A 22,194-nucleotide genomic window follows, 5' to 3' on the forward strand; every position below is an offset into this window, starting at 1 on the left:
AACTTATCAGACATATCACAGAGAAAAATAATCATAAAGGTCGATTTTATTGATAATTCAATATGCTAGAGACTGGAGGCTAGTCTAGTCATAGGGTGTACATGTAAATAACTTTATACTGTACCGATATTGTATAAAACCAGTCAGCCATATCTAACTCGTCATAATCACACTGGTATTTTGTTACTGTACACATAATAAAAACAAAAGATTAAATTATGTTTTTTTATATATTTTATTTTGAACGTATCAATTAATGTGAAATTATTTTTTTTATAACGACCATACCGATGTTTAATCTTATCAAGGCAAAATAACTTTATAATTACACTAGTAATTTGATGACAATAAACTCTCAACAAAAACAACTAAGTATGCCAACTAAAGACATGTTATCATGATGGAATGTACACGTTCATCATACAAAGTCAAACTGCTGACTCATCTTCTTCACTTTCGATGACTGACAGATGCACAGATATGGAGTATCATCTTTATTTTCAGATGAAAATTTATTGGAAGACTTTCATTACCACTAATGTATAGTTAATTTTTTTCCCCAGCAGATTGGTGAATTAAGTGAACAATTAAAAAGTAAAAACAATTAAAAACGAAATGTTATACATCCTCCAATGAATTGTCAGGTTTGTAATGTCTTTGTACTTCTGGAATACTCATTAATCTGTCTTTAGCAACTTCCTAAAATAATGTAAATGAACATGTTTGTATGTTTCAAGTGACCGATCCACAAAACAATGACCCTAAGCTAAGGCTGTACACTGTTACGTCACCCCTAACCCGGTATGACTGCATCAAGTCTCTAGTATGACATCTATGGATGTTTCCCTTCACGAATTCCCACTGCAATCGTCGTGTAACTCTACCAACACACGGCCGAGTCCACAGGGCGAAAATTCGGAGTAGTATCACACACGTGTAGCTGTTACCTCTTATACCCAGTGTAGAGACAACCGGACAACAGAAATGATAGTGAACTTTGGGGGCTCCAAGACGAAACTATATTTCTATTTCCTTTAACTCACAGCCGTAATCTCCAGATTTCAGCCGGCAGGATTCCGGGATACCTGACCCCATATGATGAATGTTGAATCTGATGTGTGGTGTTTTGTGCCTAACCATACCACTCTGTCATCCACTGTGGATCGAGGGTCCCTCTTTACGATCCTGTGCTGGTCGTTCCTCCTGGAAAAATATATATCATTATTAATTCATAGTTATTAAAGACATAAGAAAATACAACCAACTTGGCGTTTGGGTTATTTATTTTCCAGTTAATATTTGCAAATTCGGTGTTTCGAACATTGGTCGACTACATGAACAGAGCTTATTGCAGATATTGTTTTTGAAGAGCAGTAGTTCAACTAGTGACAATTAGTAAATCTATTTTTGGATGTATGGCGTTTGTTGAAGATGTTTCTCGCCTTTTGCTTTCTTACTCGTTTTGTGGTCCAGAAAAATATGATAATTTATATAATGATATCGAAATAAAGTAACAAGAAACCGCAGAAAGGGTCTTATATAATGAATAGTTCTACGTCATGCCGCCCGGCGTCTTTAGTTATTGTAAATCCATCCCTGACGGATAGCCTGGCGTCAAGTCTATTTTTAGCACAACCGGTTCGTAGAGATTGTTAAAACATTAAAATAAAACTGAAGCACCAAGCTTACTTGGCATGTTACTCCGAATAAATCCACTTCAGACATCAAAATTAAATGAAAATCATACGAAATTTGACTATATAGACTATACCGTATCACTGTAAACTAGAGTTGTCTTTCCCTGTGTAACAAACGGTACTTCACAGGTATAGATATCATCGCATACACTTAGTGTAATATGTTACGAGCAATTTCTTATTTAACATGTATATCCCTTTTAATGATCATACATTTTTTGTAAAAGTTTATATTTGATGATCGTATTAAACTGTGACCTACAATACATGGCCCCTATTGTTTCATCATCATACCTCACGCCAGAGAGGGATTGACCCTAAATATAGAAGGAGTGATGGGATTATGTATAGCTCTTATTTGCAACCGGTAAAGGGATGAGATGCTCGACTGGTTTTCACTATTTTGTATTCTCAGTAGCGATTGTGTATACGCCCACATGACCAGAGTTTAGTTAATATAATACACAAACTGGAAAAACCTACGCCTTGCTGAAATAGCCCACCTCGTCCCTCACTACGACACCGCATTAATGAGACTGGTGTAGAAGCGGACCGAGCCAGTTGCTCTAAAAATAGACCTGACGCAAGGCGATCCGGTTGGGAATATGTTCATCTATTTCAAATACAAAAGAAATCATAACGAGAGGGGTCAGTCCCTCATCCCTAGTGCATTGGTCCCACACTACTCTATCCCGTTAGGGAGGGATTTACTACAAATAAAGGATCAGAGACGGGATGGCGCAGAACTCTCATTTGGTAACCTAGTCCCAAAACATACATCAAACCTAAACATAAAGCACATGTATACCTACATTGAATTCATAGAACTTGTTGTTGCCGTCGTTTCTTTGATCCTATTTGGATTGTCTGTAGTAGGGTAAGCCTTTTCCTGGATTCTCTTAGATTTCCTTATTTTCAGTAGATGCCACAGTGTCATTCCTTCCTTGGCACCATCTGTTCGTCTGTTATTAACTACTGGTACGTAATCATCGCCGGTCGTTGTTTCCTCTTTCTGTACAAAGCTGTAGTAGAATATGTACTTTTCGTCTGTTACTGTTAAGGGCGCATTGTCCCCCACATCTTGTTCCATCACTTCATGTAGCATTGTAATCACTTCTTCCAGTGATGCCCTTTCCATGGCCTCTGTAGGTATTCCTCTGTAAAAATAAAGCAAAAACAACTATTAGCCAAACGTCAAAGTGGTTTGTCAACGACGATATGCAGAAAGCGATTGAGTCCATATCATTACCAAATTTTCTATAAGTCAAATTGAGGACGCAACTCGTTTTGAATAGCTAAATTATTCTAGAGGGCAGACACCGCTGTATGAACATATCTGCTCGGCCATATTGTTTGGGAATTCCTTTGGATGGTTAGTATATTACATGGATCGTTATATCTGTCCAGTGAGTCTAGTTATAAAAAGGGTGCCGATTATGACAACATACATACAGTTGCCACGTGTGGTGTACATTCCTGTACATGAGGTTTTATCAGAACTTGTCGTGTTTGAAAGAAAAGAAAAACTTTTTAAACTTCATTAAAATAATGATTCAACAGAGAACACCGAAAAACGAAACCATAATTAGAACTCAAAATTAATTAAACGAGGACAATATATATTTACATGAAGATTCCCTTTAAAAACTACAACGAGAATACGACCAGGTGTTCCGGGATGGTTAGCGTCTTCTGTTTTGTCGTAGACAACCCGCCATACAAAGCCTAGGTCAAATCGAGGACACCCACCATACAAAGCCTAGGTCAAATCGAGGACACCCACCATACAAAGCCTAGGTCAAATCGAGGACACCCACCATACAAAGCCTAGGTCAAATCGAGGACACCCGCCCTACAACGCCTAGGTCAAATCGAGGACACCCGCCATACAACGCCTAGGTCAAATCCAGGGTAAATTACATACTCGAAGTGAGAAATAGGGGGTAACATGGTACAATCAAGCATATCAACAAGTATATAACATATCAAAATGACTATATGTGGCATTGTGCTCATACACAGGCTTTCCGTGAGTTTCCAAACACGCACGGCTTTGTTGCAACTTTCCCAATATCAATTTTTTGGCATAGCCGTTTAATTTGGTTATGGCCCCGGATATGACGCGACAGGTGGCGTTCTGGTCAAGAAGAAGTATGTGATTGGTCAATGTAGCGGTCAATGCAAAATGCTGAAGATGCAAATGTTGTGACATATACGGAAACAAAAATGGCTTCCAATGTGAATCGACTGCGGTTGAAAACTATAACAGCTTCCGCAATGAAGATAATAATAGGAAAATGGGTCAAACACAATCCTAGAATTAAACTTGGGAAGCAGTACAATAGATTGTAACAGTTCAAACATGAAAACAGCAGTAATACGGACGCCGCTCGTATTCTGCTTGCTTGTTTGATAGTAGGTCATGATAATCTCGGTAATATTTACACCAATACAGTCTGTACCAGTACATCGCTACTGTCACTATACTACATGAACAGTGTTTACACTTATTTACACATAAATATGTGTGCCGTAATATTTACAAAACGTGTTATTTAACATTTAAACCACTGTGTATAATATCGTTATCCAACTAACCCAGATGGAATATAGATATCGCCTTGTAAACTATCGTGTGTTTGTGTTGCCACGATTTCAAAACAGTCACGTAATGATCAAAAAATAATTTCCGCGCTAAATTTAGAGGGGGATTCCCAACTAAATCGAGTGGTCAAGCTGGAAATAGGGATTGACTGTGAACATTGGAACAGCACAGAAACATAACTGGAAAGGAACAAAACGCGTACATTCAGTGAAAATTGCAACGTTTTTACCGTGATGTCCCTTTTAAATTGAATGCAAGCTGAATAAGTGGATGCATCTATTCAAATGACACATTTGTAGTCTTATTATCACCAAAAATGATTCAAACTGATATAATTTTGTTATCCGTGCTGAAACTGCGCATTTATTAATTGCATCGTAGTTCGTTAATTTACTTCACCAGTAGTTTTACATTATAACCACCAGCATTAAAACTATGCCGTTTATCTTTTCTAAAGATATTTCTTGTTATGTATTTAGTCTGACATAATACAGTTTGCGTATATACCGATATTCATGACATTAGCATTGATACTGATTTCTCAAGCTTTCACCAGAAACTAATAACTTGATAGACTTTGGTGGAAATCCGTGATCTTGTGGTTTTGCATGAATTAAGCATTACCAAAAAAAAAGAATTGGTTATATATATCAAACAGTAAATTTCTTTACTTAGCTTATAAGTATTAAATTGATTTTTTTTAAATTATAAAGGTGCAAATGAAGCTGAATTGAAGTAATGAACTTGGTGTGGAGGATAGTACATGAAGTTCCACTGATAATTAACTTTGATATACTTACACAGATTTCGAGTGTGAAAAGTTGAGGGTCATAATAGTACCGATGATCAACATCAACACCTGTCCAGTCTCCATGTCTACGTCTGGTTCCTGTATAAACTTTAGTATAACGATCCGGGTACATATAACATCTGTCCGGTGGATTTCCGCGACGGAAATAGAATCTACACGTGTAGAGATATCCGTCATGTCTATTTTAACAAACTGGGGATTTTCAAGATATATTTTATAAATATAATGCAGCCGATAAAGCATATCTTCGACGTAGATATACGTTATCGGTACATTTCGATGACAATATGAAAGAGAAAGTAGTTATATATTCTCAGAAAAGTCGATAAACAGTATGCAACGGAAAGGGATTTCTTTTCAGAAAATCTCTGTACAGGTTGGCGTATTACTTGTTACTTGTCATCGAGGTCTTAATTAGGCTTGGGAGCGTCTGTGGGCCATTTGGTATTGTTGACAAGACGTATCGACGCAGAACTATTGTTTTAGCGACGGGCAATGTATTAGGCCAGGGACGTATAATAATATATGTCCCTGATTAGGCCTAAGGAGCGAAATGGATAAATGTCACCCGTACATCAGAGCGCCTGTGGCGTTATAGTGCCATCACAGGTACATGCGAGTGCTATTAGAACGAAAATGCGTCTCGTCTCCTGACTTTGCACTTTCGTCCTATCAAGATTCAATTGTCATTTGCTGCTTCAAGAGAAAATAAATGCTGTACTGTAACCATTTGTACATTATCCACGTAACAAAACTCTATAAATTAGTTTCGAAGAAAATGTGAAAGAGAAAGTAGCGATTCTCGGAAATGTTGATAAACAAGAGGCAAGGAATGTGGTTTCTACATAGAAGGAATCGGTGCATTTGGTTGGGTTTAGTATTGTTTAAAGTCCTATCAACATCTAAGGTAATTTAAGGACGACCTCTTGACCCCTGTGTGCGAGATGCATGCGTGTGTGTTTTGGGAGGCCCCACCCGATCGCATTAAACTAAAATATCGGCCGAGCAATTAACTGGGGAGTTTCAAGAGATGACAGGAGGCCCATTGGCCATAACAGTTCCCTGAGTTTGATATACTTTTGCAGATTTGACTCCCGTGACCTTGAATTTGAGGTCAATGTCGTTCACACCAGCATGCAAAAGGCCCAATATGAGGTATCTGGGCCTCTTGCTTAGCGAGAAGTTGTTTAATGATTTAGCATATTTAACCCCTGTGACCTTGAATGAAGGTCAAGGTCATTCATTTGGACAGTCTTGATAGCACTTCACCCCAGCATGCACCAGGCCAAATAACAGATCTCTAGCATATTTGACCCATGTGACCTTGAATGAAAACCAAAGTCTTTCATCAGAACAAATTTTCATAGCCCTTCGCTCGACATTCTGTAGGCCGAATACTAGGTCTCTGGACCTCTTGCTTGGTTCTACCGATTTGAATTTGGAATTTTGGTCTTCCTTATTATGTCGATATTCTCTGTTGTTTTTTGGTTGTACTGCAACAGAGTTATGCATCATTGTGGCATTTACCAGGCATAAAAGAGATTATATTTTATAACATGATTTTAGGTACATTGATCTTTATATTATTGTTGTCAATATTTCTTCGAGTAGTTACTGGGTCCACGATAGAACTTGGATGTTATCGTAAGGGAAAACTACAACAGAACCCATTCAAACTCGAGGAACGCCATTAGGCTCGGTGAAAGGGTTATCGTAAGGGAAAATACAACATGACCTATTCATGTATCGTCGATGAAGACGTTTACTATTCCGGAACATTTGGTCTTATTCTCAGTGTACCTTTAGTTGAAGGATTGTATAAAAGACACAAAAGTTTCTCATTGTACCTTTAGTTGAAGGATTGTATAAAAGACAAAATTATCTCATTGTACCTTTAGTTGAAGGATTGTATAAAAGACAAAATTATCTCATTGTACCTTTAGTTGAAGGATTGTATAAAAGACAAAATTATCTCCGTGTACCTTTAGTTGAAGGATTGTATAAAAGACAAAATTATCTCATTGTACCTTTAGTTGAAGGATTGTATAAAAGACAAAATTATCTCCGTGTACCTTTAGTTGAAGGATTGTATAAAAGACAAAATTATCTCCGTGTACCTTTAGTTGAAGGATTGTATAAAAGACAAAATTATCTCATTGTACCTTTAGTTGAAGGATTGTATAAGAGACACAAAATTATCTCCGTGTACCTTTAGTTGAAGGATTGTATAAAAGACAACATTATCTCATTGTACCTTTAGTTGAAGGATTGCATAAAAGACACAAAATTATCTCAGTGTACCTTTAGTTGAAGGATTGTATAAAAAAACACAAAATTATCAAAACCTTTCAAACAAATTCAGATTTGATGTGGTAGAGCCAAATTTTTTTTTAACTGCACCACACTGGTGTTTCATCTTTCTTGGACTCGTCAGTGATGCTCATTCAGTGGCCATAGTTACCATAACGGGGATATCTTCATCATTTATTACATAATCATCCTTTTATCATAACGGAGATATCTTCATCATTTATTATATAATCATCCTGTTATCATAACGGGGATATCTTTATCATTTAATACATAATCATCCTGTTATCATAACAGGTATAATTCATCATTTATTACATAATCATCCTGTTATCATAACGGAGATATCTTCATCATTTATTATATAATCATCCTGTTATCATAACGGGGATATCTTCAACATTCATTACACAATCGTCCTGTTCTTCAGTGAAATCTCTCATGTAAATATTTGTTTCTCATTGGTTATGTCAGTAAGAAATCAAGTGTGATGTCATAATATGGACATGAACAATGATATTATGTCATGAGGTGCAACAAAATGCTTGCCAACATTTGATTTTGCCTTCTACATATATATACTTTGTAGCCTTGCAGAACGTCAGTTTTCTGTATTGTGTGATAAAGTATATTAGGTTGATATTTCATGAAACTTATCAAGTAAGAAATTCCAATACTTTTTAAATAAGATTTCATACAGAATGAAAACTCATTAAGATCCTACATATATGTATACAGTGTGTTTAGAGTGTTGTCCAGGTAAATGTAATAATCTTACCTATCCATTGAGAACTATTAGTATTAACACAAAATCACACGTATCATAAAAAAGAAAGAAAACAGTAACATCACAACCTTTAATGTCAGAATCATGTCACAAATCTCCAATGATAAAAAACTAATTTAAAGCACAACCAATATAAAGGCTTATATATGTCCTCCAGCGTGACTGTTGATTGCCCTCGGAAACAGAAATCGTATTTACAACATACATGTACTAGTAAGGTGTAATAGTCACTTACCAGTTGTGAAAAATGATCTCTAGACATTTATGTGGCAAAGTATCACTTGATATATGAAACATCAATACTATAAGTGGTGTCATCTCCATTCAGACATTTTATATTTCTGTATGACCAGCATGAATGAGGATTTTTCACTTTAAATACTCTTGAAATGTCTTCCCCCTTTTTTTGATACAAAGTAAATCAGGTCCAGCTGTAATATATAGAGGATACAAAAGTATCACAACTGATCTTGATTAAGATAATTCTGTATCCATGTTACAAGGGACTTGTTGAGTATATGATGGGGGAAACAAAACTGAATAGTTTAGAGATGTCTACCAAAGGGAGATAACCACAGTCTCAAAGGGAGATAACCACAGAGTCTAAATGATTCAAAAACATCCACAAACCATATACAGTGGTTAATGTACAAACAAGGTGTAAACACTTAATTCATAAACGCTACAATAAAAATGTGTATAAAACAATATACAAAATCATGGTGGGATAAAGATACCAGCTTTGTAATAAAAAGGACAGAGAAATACAAATAACAATACAGTTATTAAAACAAGATTGTAAACTTGGATTCTATTTAACAAGTGAAATTAAAAAGGAAAAACAATTTCTATATAGTCTGTAATTAAAAATGGGAAAACAATTCTTTAAAAGACGATATGATTGTAACAATTCTCTCGGATAGAAATATTTCATTCTTTACAATGAGATCACATACCTAATTCCATACACATTCTCAGTACACCCTGAACACATGATGGTCCCAATTACCCATGATACACAAAGCATTTAACTATTTTAGTGTATACCATATTTATCTGACAATAAGCCCATGCTTGGCAATAAGCCTATGTCTGGTAGTAAACCCTCATATCTATTACATTTCAGTAAAATTGCTGACAAATGTATTGTCAATGTCTTGCAATAAGCCCATAGCTGGCAATAAGCTCATATCTGGCAAAAAGCCCATGTATTGCAATAAGCTCATATCTGGCAACAAGCCCATGTATGGCAATATACACATGACTGACAATAAGGCCATGCCTGGCAATGAGCCTTTTTATTTATATTGCAGTAGTTAAATTGCTTACAAATGCTTTGTCAATGTCATATAATAAACCCATGTCTGACAATAAGTTCATGTCTGACAATAACCCATGCCCAACAATAAGCTCATGTCTGGCAATAAATCCATGTCTGGCAACAAACCCATGTTTGACAATAAGCCCATGTATGGTAATAAACCCTTACATGTCTTTTGTAGTTCCATGCAATATACTTACAAATACTATTTCATTGTCCTTCAATAAGCCTACCACCAACTTTTAGTCAAGGATTATGTTTGCCCCTGAGGCTTATCACAGAATAAATACAGTACAACCTTTTCGCATATACCTGTATTGTACTAGGTAGATTATCAAATAACTAATAGATGTGAAAAATATTAATTGTGACATTTGAATAAAATTTTAACAAATACAAGAATTTGTGATGCAATGTTAGTGATAATAAGTGGCCCAACAGGCCTGTATTTCTCACCATTTTGTAATTTGAACTAGACAAGAAGTTGAAATGTTTCTGCTGATGGTGCCCATCTGAAATTCAGTTAACACTGGTTTGTCATAAGAAATAAGAAATAAAAAATTATTTTCAACATTTGTTTCATATTAAAACAGATCACTATTTCAAATAAAAAGTAAAAATTCACCGATTCTGGTTAAATTAAAAGAAATAATAGTTGTAACAAGCAAAGAAATAGGGAACTGATCAAGGTAAATGGTATCATACCCTCCTTCTCATTATCACAAACAAATACAAATATAGTCGAGGAAAAAAACAAGTACCTTTGACAAAAGCAAGAATTAAACAAAAGCTGAAGAAATTTCTTCACAATAAATTGATAATTAGCTTTTTTTCTGAGATAGGATTGTACAGGTATTTCAAAGGTTTCGTTCAGAGGGAAAAAACTTGTTATAAATGAATATCTATATTATCTGACCATACAGCTATCTTAGCATTTACAAACAGCTTAGTGATATAGAAACTTGGCAAGATGGGCTATCCCAAGGGAATATCTTTCAAAATAAAATAGATGGGCTATCCAAAAGGAATATCTCTCAATATATAATAGATGGGCTTTCACACAGGAATATCTCTCAACATAAAATTGATGGGCTTTCACACAGGAATATCTCTCAAGACAAGAGGCCCAAAGGGCCTTAACGGTCACCTGAGATTTGAAATATTTCGGCCAACTAAATTGACCCTTTTTGGCCCCACCCATCAGTCCTAATGGGGTCAGTCTATGAAGAGTATTTGATTCTAACATATAGTAGATAAGAAGATTTTTGAAATTTCAGTCAATTTGACCCTTTTTGGCCCCGCCCACCAGCCCCTGGGGGTCAACCAGGGCCAACATGTACATAACATCAAACTGCATGCTGATAATTTGAACCAAGTTAGAATGAATTCCAATACAAATCCAACAAATAATAGTCAAAAATGTGATTTCCCTATATAAACTATAGTAAAGTTTACCCCCTCCCCAGGGGCAAACGTGAGACCCCAGGGTCATGAAATTCACAATTTTTGTAAAGCACCTAAAGAGCCTTCCATCTATGAAGAGTATTTGATTCTAACATATCTGAGAGTAGAGAAGAAGATTTTTGAAATTTCAGTCAATTTGACCCTTTTTGGCCCCGCCCACCAGCCCCTGGGGGTCAACCAGGGCCAATATGTACATAACATCAAACTGTAATCCAATGCTGATAATTTGAACCAAGTTAGAATGAATTCCAATACAAATCCAACAAATAATAGTCAAAAATGTGATTTCCCAATATAAACTATAGTAAAGTTTACTCCCTCCCCAGGGGCAAACGTGAGACCCCAGGGTCTTGAAATTCACAATTTTGGTAAAGCACCTGAAGAGCCTTCCATCTATGAAGAGTATTTGATTCTATCATATCTGACAGTAGAGAAGAAGATTTTTGAAATTTTAGTCAATTTGACCCTTTTTGGCCCCGCCCACCAGCCCCTGGGGGTCAACCAGGGCCAACATGTACATAACATCAAACTGTCATCCCATGCTGATAATTTGAACCAAGTTAGAATGAATTCCAATAGAAAACCAACAAATAATAGTCAAAAATGTGATTTCCCTATATAAACTATAGTAAAGTTTACCCCCTCCCCAGGGGCAAACCTGAGACCCCAGGGTCATGAAATTCACAATTTTGGTAAAGCACCTTAAGACCCTTCCATCTATGAAGAGTATTTGATTCTACCATATCTGAGAGTAGAGAAGAAGATTTTTGAAATTTTAGTCAATTTGACCCTTTTTGGCCCCGCCCACCAGCCCCTGGGGGTCAATTAGGGCCAACATGTACATACCATCAAAATGTCATCCCATGCTGATAATTTGATACAAGTTAGAATGAATTCCAATACAAATCCAACAAATAATAGTCAAAAATGTGATTTCCCTATATAAACTATAGTAAAGTTTACCCCCTCCCCAGGGGCAAACGTGAGACCCCAGGGTCATGCAATTCACAATTTTGGTAAAGCACCACAAGACCCTTTCATCTATAAAGAGTGTTTGACTCCATCATATCTGAGAGTAGAGAAGAAGATTTTTGAAGTTTTAGTCAATTTGACCCTTTTTGGCCCCACCCCTCAGGCCCCTGGGGGGTGGGGAGCATATAATTCACAATTTTGGTTGACCTTCAGCCATAGAAACTTTCTGCCAAATTTCATTGAATTTTGTTAAGTGGTTTTGGAGAAGAAGTCGAAAATGTAAAAAGTTTACGGACGCACGACGGACGACGCACGACGACGGACAAAAGGCGATTAGAATAGGTCACTTGAGACTTCGTCTCAGGTGACCTAATAAAAGTGATGGGCTTTCACACAGGAATATCTCTCAAGATGAAATAGATGGGCTTTCACACAGGAATATCTCTCAAGATAAAATAGATGGGCTTTCACACAGGAATATCTCTCAAGACATAATAGATGGGCTTTCACACAGGAATATCTCTCAAGATAAAATAGATGGGCTATCCCAAAGGAATATCTCTCAAAATATAATAGATGGGCTTTCACAGGGGAATATCTCTCAAAATAAAATAGATGGGCTTTCACACAGGAATATCTCTCAAGATAAAATAGATGGGCTTTCACACAGGAATATCTCTCAAGATAAAATAGATGGGCTTTCACACAGGAATATCTCTCAAGATAAAATAGATGGGCTTTCATAAAGGAGTATCTCTCAAAACAACATAGATGGGCTTCCTCAAAGAAGTATTTATCAAAATAAAAAGATGTGCTTCTGCAAAGGAGTATCACTCAAAATAAAATACATAGTTGCCATAAAGGAATACTCCTCAAAATAGATGGGCTTAAGCAAAGGAGTACCCGTTCAAAATAAAATAGATGTCTTAGTATATCAATTGTTGGATGAGGGTTCCCAAAGGTAGAATACTATATACACAACATATCACATCATCTAGTTAACCTTATTGAGCAGTATTATTCATACTTATCCCAAAGTAAGATGGGAGAAAAACTGGACATCTAATACTGTTTAATGAATTCTCAGTCTGAGAAAAATATGTCCAAACTCTAAATGGTTGTGCTTATACTCATGAGATCACAGAATGCCTCGGTATGAACTTGTTTAAAACTGGTTGCCTCACTACTCGATGACAGATTGTCTGGTACATGTACTCGTATGAGGTTGTCTAGATACTTCCATGATATGAGACCATCACAGGCCTTGTTACCGATAGCGAATTAACTACATTCTACGTGTTTATCACAATAAGGGGTTCAGTTATTTCTTTGTGATGATATTTTCCTCAGGTAATTAACATTCGTGAATGGAATCAATCTGGGATAAATCAATGAAAACTAAGAATTAGATTTAACCGAATTACCCACTGGAAACAGATGTTACACCGAGATGTAGCGTCAATATTGCTTGAAATAAGATGGGTGTGACATGATTTGAGATGAACACATGAAGGTCTTGATAAAATATTAATGAGAGAATTGGATAGGTTTTGTGTCACTAGACAGTAACTGGCAGGGTTTCTCTCACATGACCATTTACTACATCAAACTACATGAATGACAGGGGAGGTAACTGTGTAATGACCGGCTCTAATAGCAAGGAGGTAACTCTGACAGTAGGCAGACTTTAGAATGGAAATTATGTTTTCCTGCGAACAGCTATCTGCCTTAGTTAAGATGTTCATACACACATAAGATATCTCCCTTTACACACATTAGAGGTATTTATATGCCTTATCTGACTTGGGTTACCCAGATATCCATTCATTCCCACTATTAAAACAAGAAAAACAGCTGCTAGCCAGTTCATTGATGACCATCACATTCTCTCCTGGTCAAAATACAGGTCAACAAAGGGAGAAAACAAGGACTAGTCACCACACTGGCTAGTCCATATCTGGTCTGGTCACATAACCTGACCATCACAAGGAGGGGGAGATAACCTGTATCTGTCACACATCTACTGACAGGGGAGATAACCTTGTATCTGTCACATATCTACTGACAGGGGAGATACCCTTGTATCTGTCACACATCTACTGACAGGGAGATAACCTTGTATCCGTCAAACATCTACTGACAGGGGAGATAACCTGTATCTGCCACACATCTACTGACAGGGGAGATAACCTTGTATCTGTCACACATCTACTGACAAGGGAGATAACCTTGTATCTGTCACACATCTACTGACAAGGGAGATAACCTTGTATCTGCCACACATCTACTGACAAGGGAGATAACCTTGTATCTGTCACACATCTCCTGACAGGGGAGATAAGCTTGTATCTGTCACATATCTATTAACAAAGGAGATAACCTTGTATCAAATCTACTGACAAGGGAGATAACCTGTATCTGCCACACATCTACTGACAAGGGAGATAACCTGTATCTGCCACACATCTACTGACAAGGGAGATAACCATGTATTACATCTACTGACAAGGGAGATAACCTGTATCTGTCGCACATGTCCTTCAGTTGTTGTTGTTCTATTTGTAGCCCTATAATGAGGTCATAACAATTGTGTTGAGATATATTGCTCTATAAGTCTGTCCACTAGATGAATCTCTACCAATGTATATCATCCACTGTGAAAAATCCAGCATGAGAATTTCAACTATGTATTTGCCCATCACATGAAGTAGAAAGCTATTACTTATTTCACTCCAAATATGATATAGTGGAAGCTGTTCTAAATAGTTGCTTCACTCCCTATAATATTATGTAAGCTGTTTTGTATGGTTGCTTCACTCCATATAATATAAGTAAGCTGTTCTGTATGATTGCTTCTTTCCCTATGATAAGAAGTAAGCTGTTCTGTATGGTTGCTTCTCTCCCTATGATAAGGAGTAAGCTATTCTGTTTATATTGCTCCATTCCCTTGGCTAGGTGACCAGGATAAGTTCAGCGATTGACCCAGCGTTTCATAGACTCTTCCCAGTCAGTGTTTCCTCCGTCCTCATCGTCCGTGCGGATGTAGGAGTCAGCGTCGGACTGAAGGTAACTCTCCTCGTCTGTTGTGTACGCACTGGATGTCATACGGCCCGGTAACTCCTGTAAGAAAAAGTGTAATTCTGGAATCTTCTGCTGAACAATGAAAAAATTAAAAGCTATCATTTTAGACAAGCTTAAAAATTGCTGGCTGTTCTGTACCTAAACTTTTGTCAGTATCAACATATCTCACCTGTAGTCAGTTTTGATATGCAATATTTTGTGGGAATACCTCCAGCCTATATAAAATAACACTGTCTAGTTATAGTGCATTGGGGAATTGGAACTGAAGGCTCTGGGGTCAAAAGGGGGGGGGTTAATATGGTAAAGTGATGTGTATGATTTCAATGCTTGTAAATCTATATAGTAGATGCTTTTGTGTATTTTTTATAAAAAGCATCATATGAAAACCTAACTTGCGTAAAATATTGCTTTTAAGGACTAATGAGATATATGTAATTGGTCCTCTATACAGGACTGAGATTACACATGAGGTTCTACCTTTGGATGGTTGTCGTATAACTCTGCATCCTCGTCATCCGTTCGGATACAGCTCTCATCGTCCGTGCGGATGTAGGAATCTGCATCATCAGTACCTAAGGCACTTCCATCGTCTGTTCTGTTGAGGAACGAGTTTTCTGGAATGTAACTGAACCAACACAAATTCTTTATTTATATAGATACCATAGCCACTCATTTGTTTGTAATTACACTGACATACAAATATCTTCATATGCAAATTTATTATTAACATTCAATGAGAGCTATCTAACAGTAAAACTACCTCAGCCAGTATATAAATCAGCATACTTCAGCCATCTGTAAAAGTAAGCTTGTATATAGAAGTTCACGTTCAACGAAGTGAAAAATTCAAGTAGAAATAACATTTTGTTATCAGTATCATGTAATGCAAATTCTGTGTATCTTTGATCTAAATGGAACTTTTACAACTGTTTAAATCACATACTACAGAAACTATTCCTGAAATTCATTCTATTTCTATTCCATTTTGACAAGTGGTATTGTATGAAATTTAATACTAGCAAACAATCACCAACTGAGACACCTATTCAAACACTTTCCAAGAGGGTCAAATTATTGATGATATTATTGACTCACTTGTCATTTTCTGTATCACTTTGGTTGCGACTACTGCTGGCACTCTTGGCTCTACGAGCCCGGAGCTGTGAGATGAAGTCCTGCTCCTGGTCCAGCCTCCGCAGTACTTCCTGTTGCCAGTTATCAAGCTCCTCCTGAGTCCGCATCACATAGCTGTCTGCCACCACCAGGTTGGCTGCAAACAAAGAGAGATAACTCTGTCTTAAATTACAAACACATATCTACCAATACAACAGTGTATTGGAATTTTTTTTTATTCAAGCATTGATGTCATTTTTTTTTAGTTTCATTGGAGTATAAAAAAAATTGTTTGTTAACTGTATGAATCCTGTCTTAAATTACAAACACATATCTACCGTTACAACAGTGTATTGGAATCTTTTTTTATTCAAGCATTGATGTCATTTTTTTTTTAGTTTCATTGGGGCATGAAAAAAAATTGTTTGTAAACTGTCCGCGTAGCAGATTCTTACAAAAGATTGCAAACAATTTGTTTTCATACCCCTATGAAACTAAAATATAATTGACATCAACACTTATATTTAATTTTTGAAATTGATTTTCAAAGTTTAAACATGTTTTATGTACCATTGAACTGATCTTATAAGGGATTCTTTTCCTACCATTCTGCTTTCGTAATAAGTTATGTTTAAGAGATTAAAATCTATATGATCAATCACATTTATACATCAGTTGTAGGTCTATATAAGCAGGAGACCCAGGCGAGTTGTTTTCAGTAATAGAAATTTTCCCCTTCCCCTTAAAAAAGGGAGACTTCTATTAATAGTAATGTATGAACTCAGGAAGTGAAAAACACATAAAGTCCACCCATTATATGTCTAACCTTCAGCTTCACTGATCTGTCCATCATCTTCTTCTTCATCACTTGCACTTGTATCTGTAAGGGAGAATGATTACAGTGAGATATCCACAGCACACCACAATTCTGATATATATATATATACAGTATGTATACCTTATTTATCCTGGAATAAGTAACTAACCACTAATTCTAATATACATGTAATCTTCCCAGTGTTGGCCTCACAAATGATTTGTTATGAGTAAACTTATAGACACAAATGGCCACTAAAAACCCATTCATTCATAAAAAATTCTGACTCAAAAACAACTATTCAGGTTCAGTTACCAATTGCTAAGTTTTTTTTATTCAAGCCAAGAGCAAAATACCATAAAAGTTTTGTCATTTATAAATCTAACCAATTTTATTTTACTAAATTTAAGTTTATTTTCTCCTCAACCCTCCAATAGATATATTTGTAGCAGCTGTATTAAACAATGTAACCCAAGCTATAGGAAAGGTTATGCAAACTGTCAGGTACAACAAGGGAGACAATTCTATACAAAACAAGGGAGACAACCTTGCAGAGCGTAAAACATTTTGTGTTAGTACAGGACTGACCCTGGAGGCCAAAGCTTAGGATAGAGAAGGAAAAATAGGACTGTTCTCCATAGACATTTAAGTCTCCTTAAAATAAATCTTTTTACAGTACCACCAATATATAACGGCCATTGTTAGGCAACATATTCAGCCATTCTCAGGCATCATGTATCAAGGGATCGAACTATACAGTACGCCATTCTAAATCTATACCAACTCTACTGGGAAAAACAGTGATTCTAATAACCTACACACTTTCTTGAACACATGCTTCATTTCTGTGCTGAGTTATGATTTTTTTTTAAATCACTCTTCATTTAGAGGCATGTGAGAAAATAAGTGATTATTTATATACAGGAAGTCCTGTTTATAAAAGGCACTTCAGGCTTGATGGGTTACTGGAAGCTTTGAACTTGTATATAGTTTTACGATAAATGTGCTTGTGTCAGATTTAAAGCAGCTTGTAGACAGATGTTCACTATGTATAAAGACAGTTGCCAGGTAGGTTTTACTTAATTACACAGTAATAAGTATCACAACGTATTAATGTGTTGATGTATAAGCAGATCTCTAGAGTACACTGTATCACTTTCTTTTTAAAGCTATGTAAATAATACTTTCAAAGCTATGTAGGATGGTAAACAAACCACTAGATCACTTTTCTTTAAGAGGTATTATACAAAGCCTTAGATACACCTTCATTTTAGAGGTATTATACAAAGCCCTAAATACACTTTCATTTAAGAGATATTATACATAGCCCGAGATACACTTTCATTTTAGAGGTATTATACAAAGCCCTTAAAGATTCACTTTCATTTTAGAGGTATTATACAAAGCCCTAGATTCACTTTCATTTTAGAGGTATTATACAAAGCCCTTAAAGATTCACTTTCATTTTAGAGCTATTATACAAAGCCCTAGATAGACTTTCATTTTAGAGGTATAAATTACAAAGTCCTGAAGAAATGTAATACACAGACATAAGTTTCAGGTTCAACTGTGTCCAGTCCCAAGCATAACTTTCACTTTATAAGTATAATACACAGACTAAGTTTCCTTTTCCTTTTTGAGGCATAATACACAGACATGAAAAATAATAACCTTTCCACTACATATACAGTCTTTATACAATGGATAGGAGTATGATGTGTTATGACAATAAACTGTTAGCTCAGACTGACATCTGTCAACAAGATTAGTAATTCCATCGACCACAAGATGAATTATGCAAAAAATAATAGCCTGCCTGCTTTCTTTGCCAGCAGCATTGGAAAGTCACTATGGTGAGAAGTACATCAAATTCAGATGATGTAACATGTTACGATTTGAGAGATTCTACAATTATACTGCAATACAAATTCAGCTTCCAAACTAATTGTACAAGCTATAATTGTAAATCAGTGCATTTGGTTTTCAGAAATAATAAAAGAGATTTCAGAGGGATATTGGTGCCGACCATTGAATGATCTTTATTGGTCCTATGTAAGACTGAACTTTACTCTACTTTTCCTTTTTCCCCTTAATAATTTGATAACAAAAGGAACATTCACATGAAGTTTGAAATACCCTTCAAGTACATTCCTTCTCAGCGATAACAAACTACCACTGTCAAAATCCAAAATGGCGGCCTGTTGGCCATTCTGTTTTCAAGACTAGACTTAAAATTGAATGTGAGCAGTTTGAGAACTATCAATCCAGGACATTTCAGGTAATTGCAATAAGAAAGATTGTTTACGGACAGACGAGGAACCATGGACGGAAGGTAGTTTCAATAATCTATCCCAGGTATTTATAAAGAAATAGGTAATATATGTACGGAATATGTTGACGACAAATACATCAATACACCTATAGACTACAGATTTGGAGGCTGTTTTCTTCATGTGATTGTAATTACAATGTACACAGTGTATCTTTAATTTAGTTTGTCTATGTATCTTCCTATACTATAACCCCTCCCCCATTATCTGTTTCCATTTCCAATTGTCTGCCCAGACAAAATTAATGGTATACACCAAGCCAACAGCAGCCCCGTCTACCTCCATGCCGACATGTACGTTGTGACTCAATCAAAACCACTGATTGCTTTGTTTAACTGCTGACAAGTCATAAACTTTGCCAATCACACCATGCGTTGGAGGAACAAACACTTTTTTCTTGTTTATGTTACCTGACGACCAATTCTCCTCCAGGGAAGTGTTATCCGACTCTGAAATTAATGGTAACCTTTTATATTGTCTGTCTGATCAGATCAACTTGCCCTAGACAGACATGGATGTTACCTTGGGTGTGAATCGGGAATAAGCAAGGTCACAAAGATATCTCACCCTCACCGATAAATTCTTACTGCTGAGAAGTAAAGTTTTAATCTACTTTCATTACCGCACAGGGAGTCTGCATCCACTATTATCATTGTACATGTGTTTGAGCCATGTATACCAATATCATACAGTGAGCGTGAGCTTATATAATTACCATACAGTGAGTTTGAGTCAATATCATTACCATACAGTGAGTTTTAGTCATTATCATTACCATACAGTGAGTTTGAGTCAATATCATTACCACACAGTGAGTTTTGAGTCAATATCATTATCATACAGTGAGTCTGAGTCAATATCATTAACATACAGTGAGTCTGAGTCAATATCATTAACATACAGTGAGTTTTGAGTCAATATCATTAACGTACAGTGAGTTTGAGTTAATATCATTACCATACAGTGAGTTTGAGTTAATATCATTACGATACAGTGAGTTTGAGTCAATACAAATTGTTAGCATTAACATACAGTGAGTCTGAGTCAATATCATTAACATACAGTGAGTTTTGAGTCAATATCATTAACGTACAGTGAGTCTGAGTCAATATCATTAACATACAGTGAGTTTTGAGTCAATATCATTACCACACAGTGAGTTTTGAGTCAATATCATTACCATACAGTAAGTTTGAGTCAATATCATTACCATACAGTGAGTTTGAGTCAATATCATTAACATACAGTGAGTTTGAGTCAATATCATAACCTTACAGTAAGTTTGAGTCAATATCATTACCATACAGTAAGTTTGAGTCAATATCATTACCATACAGTGAGTTTGAGTCAATATCATTACCATACAGTGAGATTGAGTCAATATCATTAACATACAGTGAGTTTGAGTCAATATCATAACCTTACAGTAAGTTCGAGTCAATATCATTACCATACAGTGAGTTCGAGTCAATATCATTACCATACAGTGAGTTTGAGTCAATATCATTAACATACAGTGAGTTTGAGTCAATATCATTAACATACAGTGAGTTTGAGTTAATATAATTACCATACAGTGAGTTTGAGTTAATATCATTACCATACAAGGAGTTAGGAAATATCATTAACATACAGTGAGTTTGAGTCAATATCATTAACATACAGTGAGTTTGAGTCAATATCATTAACATACAGTGAGTTTGAGTCAATATCATTACCATACAGTGAGTTTGAGTCAATATCATTACCATACAGTGAGTTTGAGTCAATATCATTACCATACAAGGAGTTAGGAAATATCACTGATCATACAGTGAGTTTGAGTCAATATCATTAACATACAGTGAGTTTGAGTCAATATCATTAACATACAGTGAGTTTGAGTCAATATCATTACGATACAGTGAGTTTGAGTCAATATCATTACCATACAGTGAGTTTGAGTCAATATCATTACCATACAGTGAGTTTGAGTCAATATCATTACCATACAAGGAGTTAGGAAATATCACTGATCATACAGTGAGTTTGAGTCAATATCATTAACATACAGTGAGTTTGAGTCAATATCATTAACATACAGTGAGTTTGAGTCAATATCATTAACATACAGTGAGTTTGAGTCAATATCATTACGATACAGTGAGTTTGAGTCAATATCATTACCATACAAGGAGTTAGGAAATATCACTGATCATACAGTACATGATATATGTAATCTCAATGCTATGTAGTATTATACTACATAGAATGTATCAGAGCCTCTTGTTACAATACAAGGAATCTGAACCTGTAGCATACTTGTGAACTCTACTTACTCTGAACTGAATATGTAAAATACTTAACCATCAACAGAGTTTTAGGCAATTTCCATTTTACTACACTACAAGATTGTTAAATGTCTATATATATACCCTTAATAAAATTGTTTCAGAAACTTGATCCTCTATAATTATGACATGTATCCAATTGGTCTGTATTAATAATGTTCTTATAGACTTATCTACAGTGTTATAGGGGCAGTATTACATTGTTGTATATCAGGTGACTTGGAAGTGACCTACCTGAGTTGAGTTCCTTGACGAGGGAGGACATGGCACTGGTGACGGAGTCTGCAGCGACAAGGAGGTCATTCCTGAGATGTCGTACACTTGTGACAGTGCTGGGCTGACTGAAGGCTTGTCTTACGTCCCCACCTACCCCAGACAACATGGAGGACTCCATGGCAGGCGTGGTGGGGGCACTGGTCCGCCCAGGGTATGTCGTAGGGGGGAGGCTGGCTGTCTGAGAGCGAGGACTCTCATTGGGAGTGGATCTTGGTGAGGTAGGGTGGTTCTAAAACATATGAAAGTCAAGGGTAGTTCTATTAACATCTTTAATCTTCCT

General features: G+C 36.1%; 2 protein-coding genes across 5 annotated transcripts in view; both read right to left on the reverse strand.

The window, feature by feature from the left end:
• Positions 1 to 216: 216 nt before the first annotated feature.
• LOC117326005 lies at positions 217 to 5,322 on the reverse strand. 2 transcript variants are annotated; one of them, XM_033882558.1, is made up of 4 exons: positions 5,103 to 5,322; positions 2,755 to 2,854; positions 2,510 to 2,568; positions 217 to 1,203 (listed from the first exon to the last, which is right to left on the reverse strand). In XM_033882558.1, exons 1-4 carry the CDS (start codon positions 5,288 to 5,290, stop codon positions 1,062 to 1,064), a joined length of 489 nt encoding a protein of 162 aa, XP_033738449.1. In that variant the 5' UTR covers positions 5,291 to 5,322; the 3' UTR covers positions 217 to 1,061. The 2 variants fall into 2 exon arrangements, with proteins under 2 accessions (XP_033738449.1, XP_033738448.1); XM_033882557.1 differs by having other exon boundaries at positions 2,510 to 2,854; positions 5,103 to 5,311.
• A 9,074-nt stretch (positions 5,323 to 14,396) lies between these two features.
• The window catches only part of LOC117326006 (dystrobrevin beta-like), a 141,490-nt gene continuing 133,692 nt past the window's right edge, over positions 14,397 to 22,194 (reverse strand). For all 3 annotated transcript variants that reach the window (XM_033882561.1, XM_033882560.1, XM_033882559.1), the window contains 5 exons: positions 21,873 to 22,143; positions 16,988 to 17,041; positions 16,144 to 16,318; positions 15,526 to 15,673; positions 14,397 to 15,087 (listed from right to left, as the gene is read on the reverse strand). In XM_033882561.1, coding sequence (XP_033738452.1) covers positions 14,938 to 15,087; positions 15,526 to 15,673; positions 16,144 to 16,318; positions 16,988 to 17,041; positions 21,873 to 22,143 — 798 coding nt within the window. In that variant the 3' untranslated portion in view covers positions 14,397 to 14,937. The remainder of the gene's footprint in view (positions 15,088 to 15,525; positions 15,674 to 16,143; positions 16,319 to 16,987; positions 17,042 to 21,872; positions 22,144 to 22,194) is intronic.

This window comes from Pecten maximus, chromosome 4 (genome assembly GCF_902652985.1).
Source record: "Pecten maximus chromosome 4, xPecMax1.1, whole genome shotgun sequence".
NCBI classification, from domain to species: domain Eukaryota; kingdom Metazoa; phylum Mollusca; class Bivalvia; order Pectinida; family Pectinidae; genus Pecten; species Pecten maximus.

Excerpts from the sequence above, each read along its gene's own strand:
- LOC117326005 (XM_033882557.1), bottom strand. The coding sequence starts at position 5,290 with ATGACGGATATCTCTACACGTGTAGATTCTATTTCCGTCGCGGAAATC. Across the intron at positions 2,855-5,102 it reads TTTTCACACTCGAAATCTGT|AGGAATACCTACAGAGGCCA; the intron begins GTAAGTATATCA and ends TTATTTTTACAG. Across the intron at positions 1,204-2,509 it reads ACAAGTTCTATGAATTCAAT|GAGGAACGACCAGCACAGGA; the intron begins GTAGGTATACAT and ends ATATTTTTCCAG.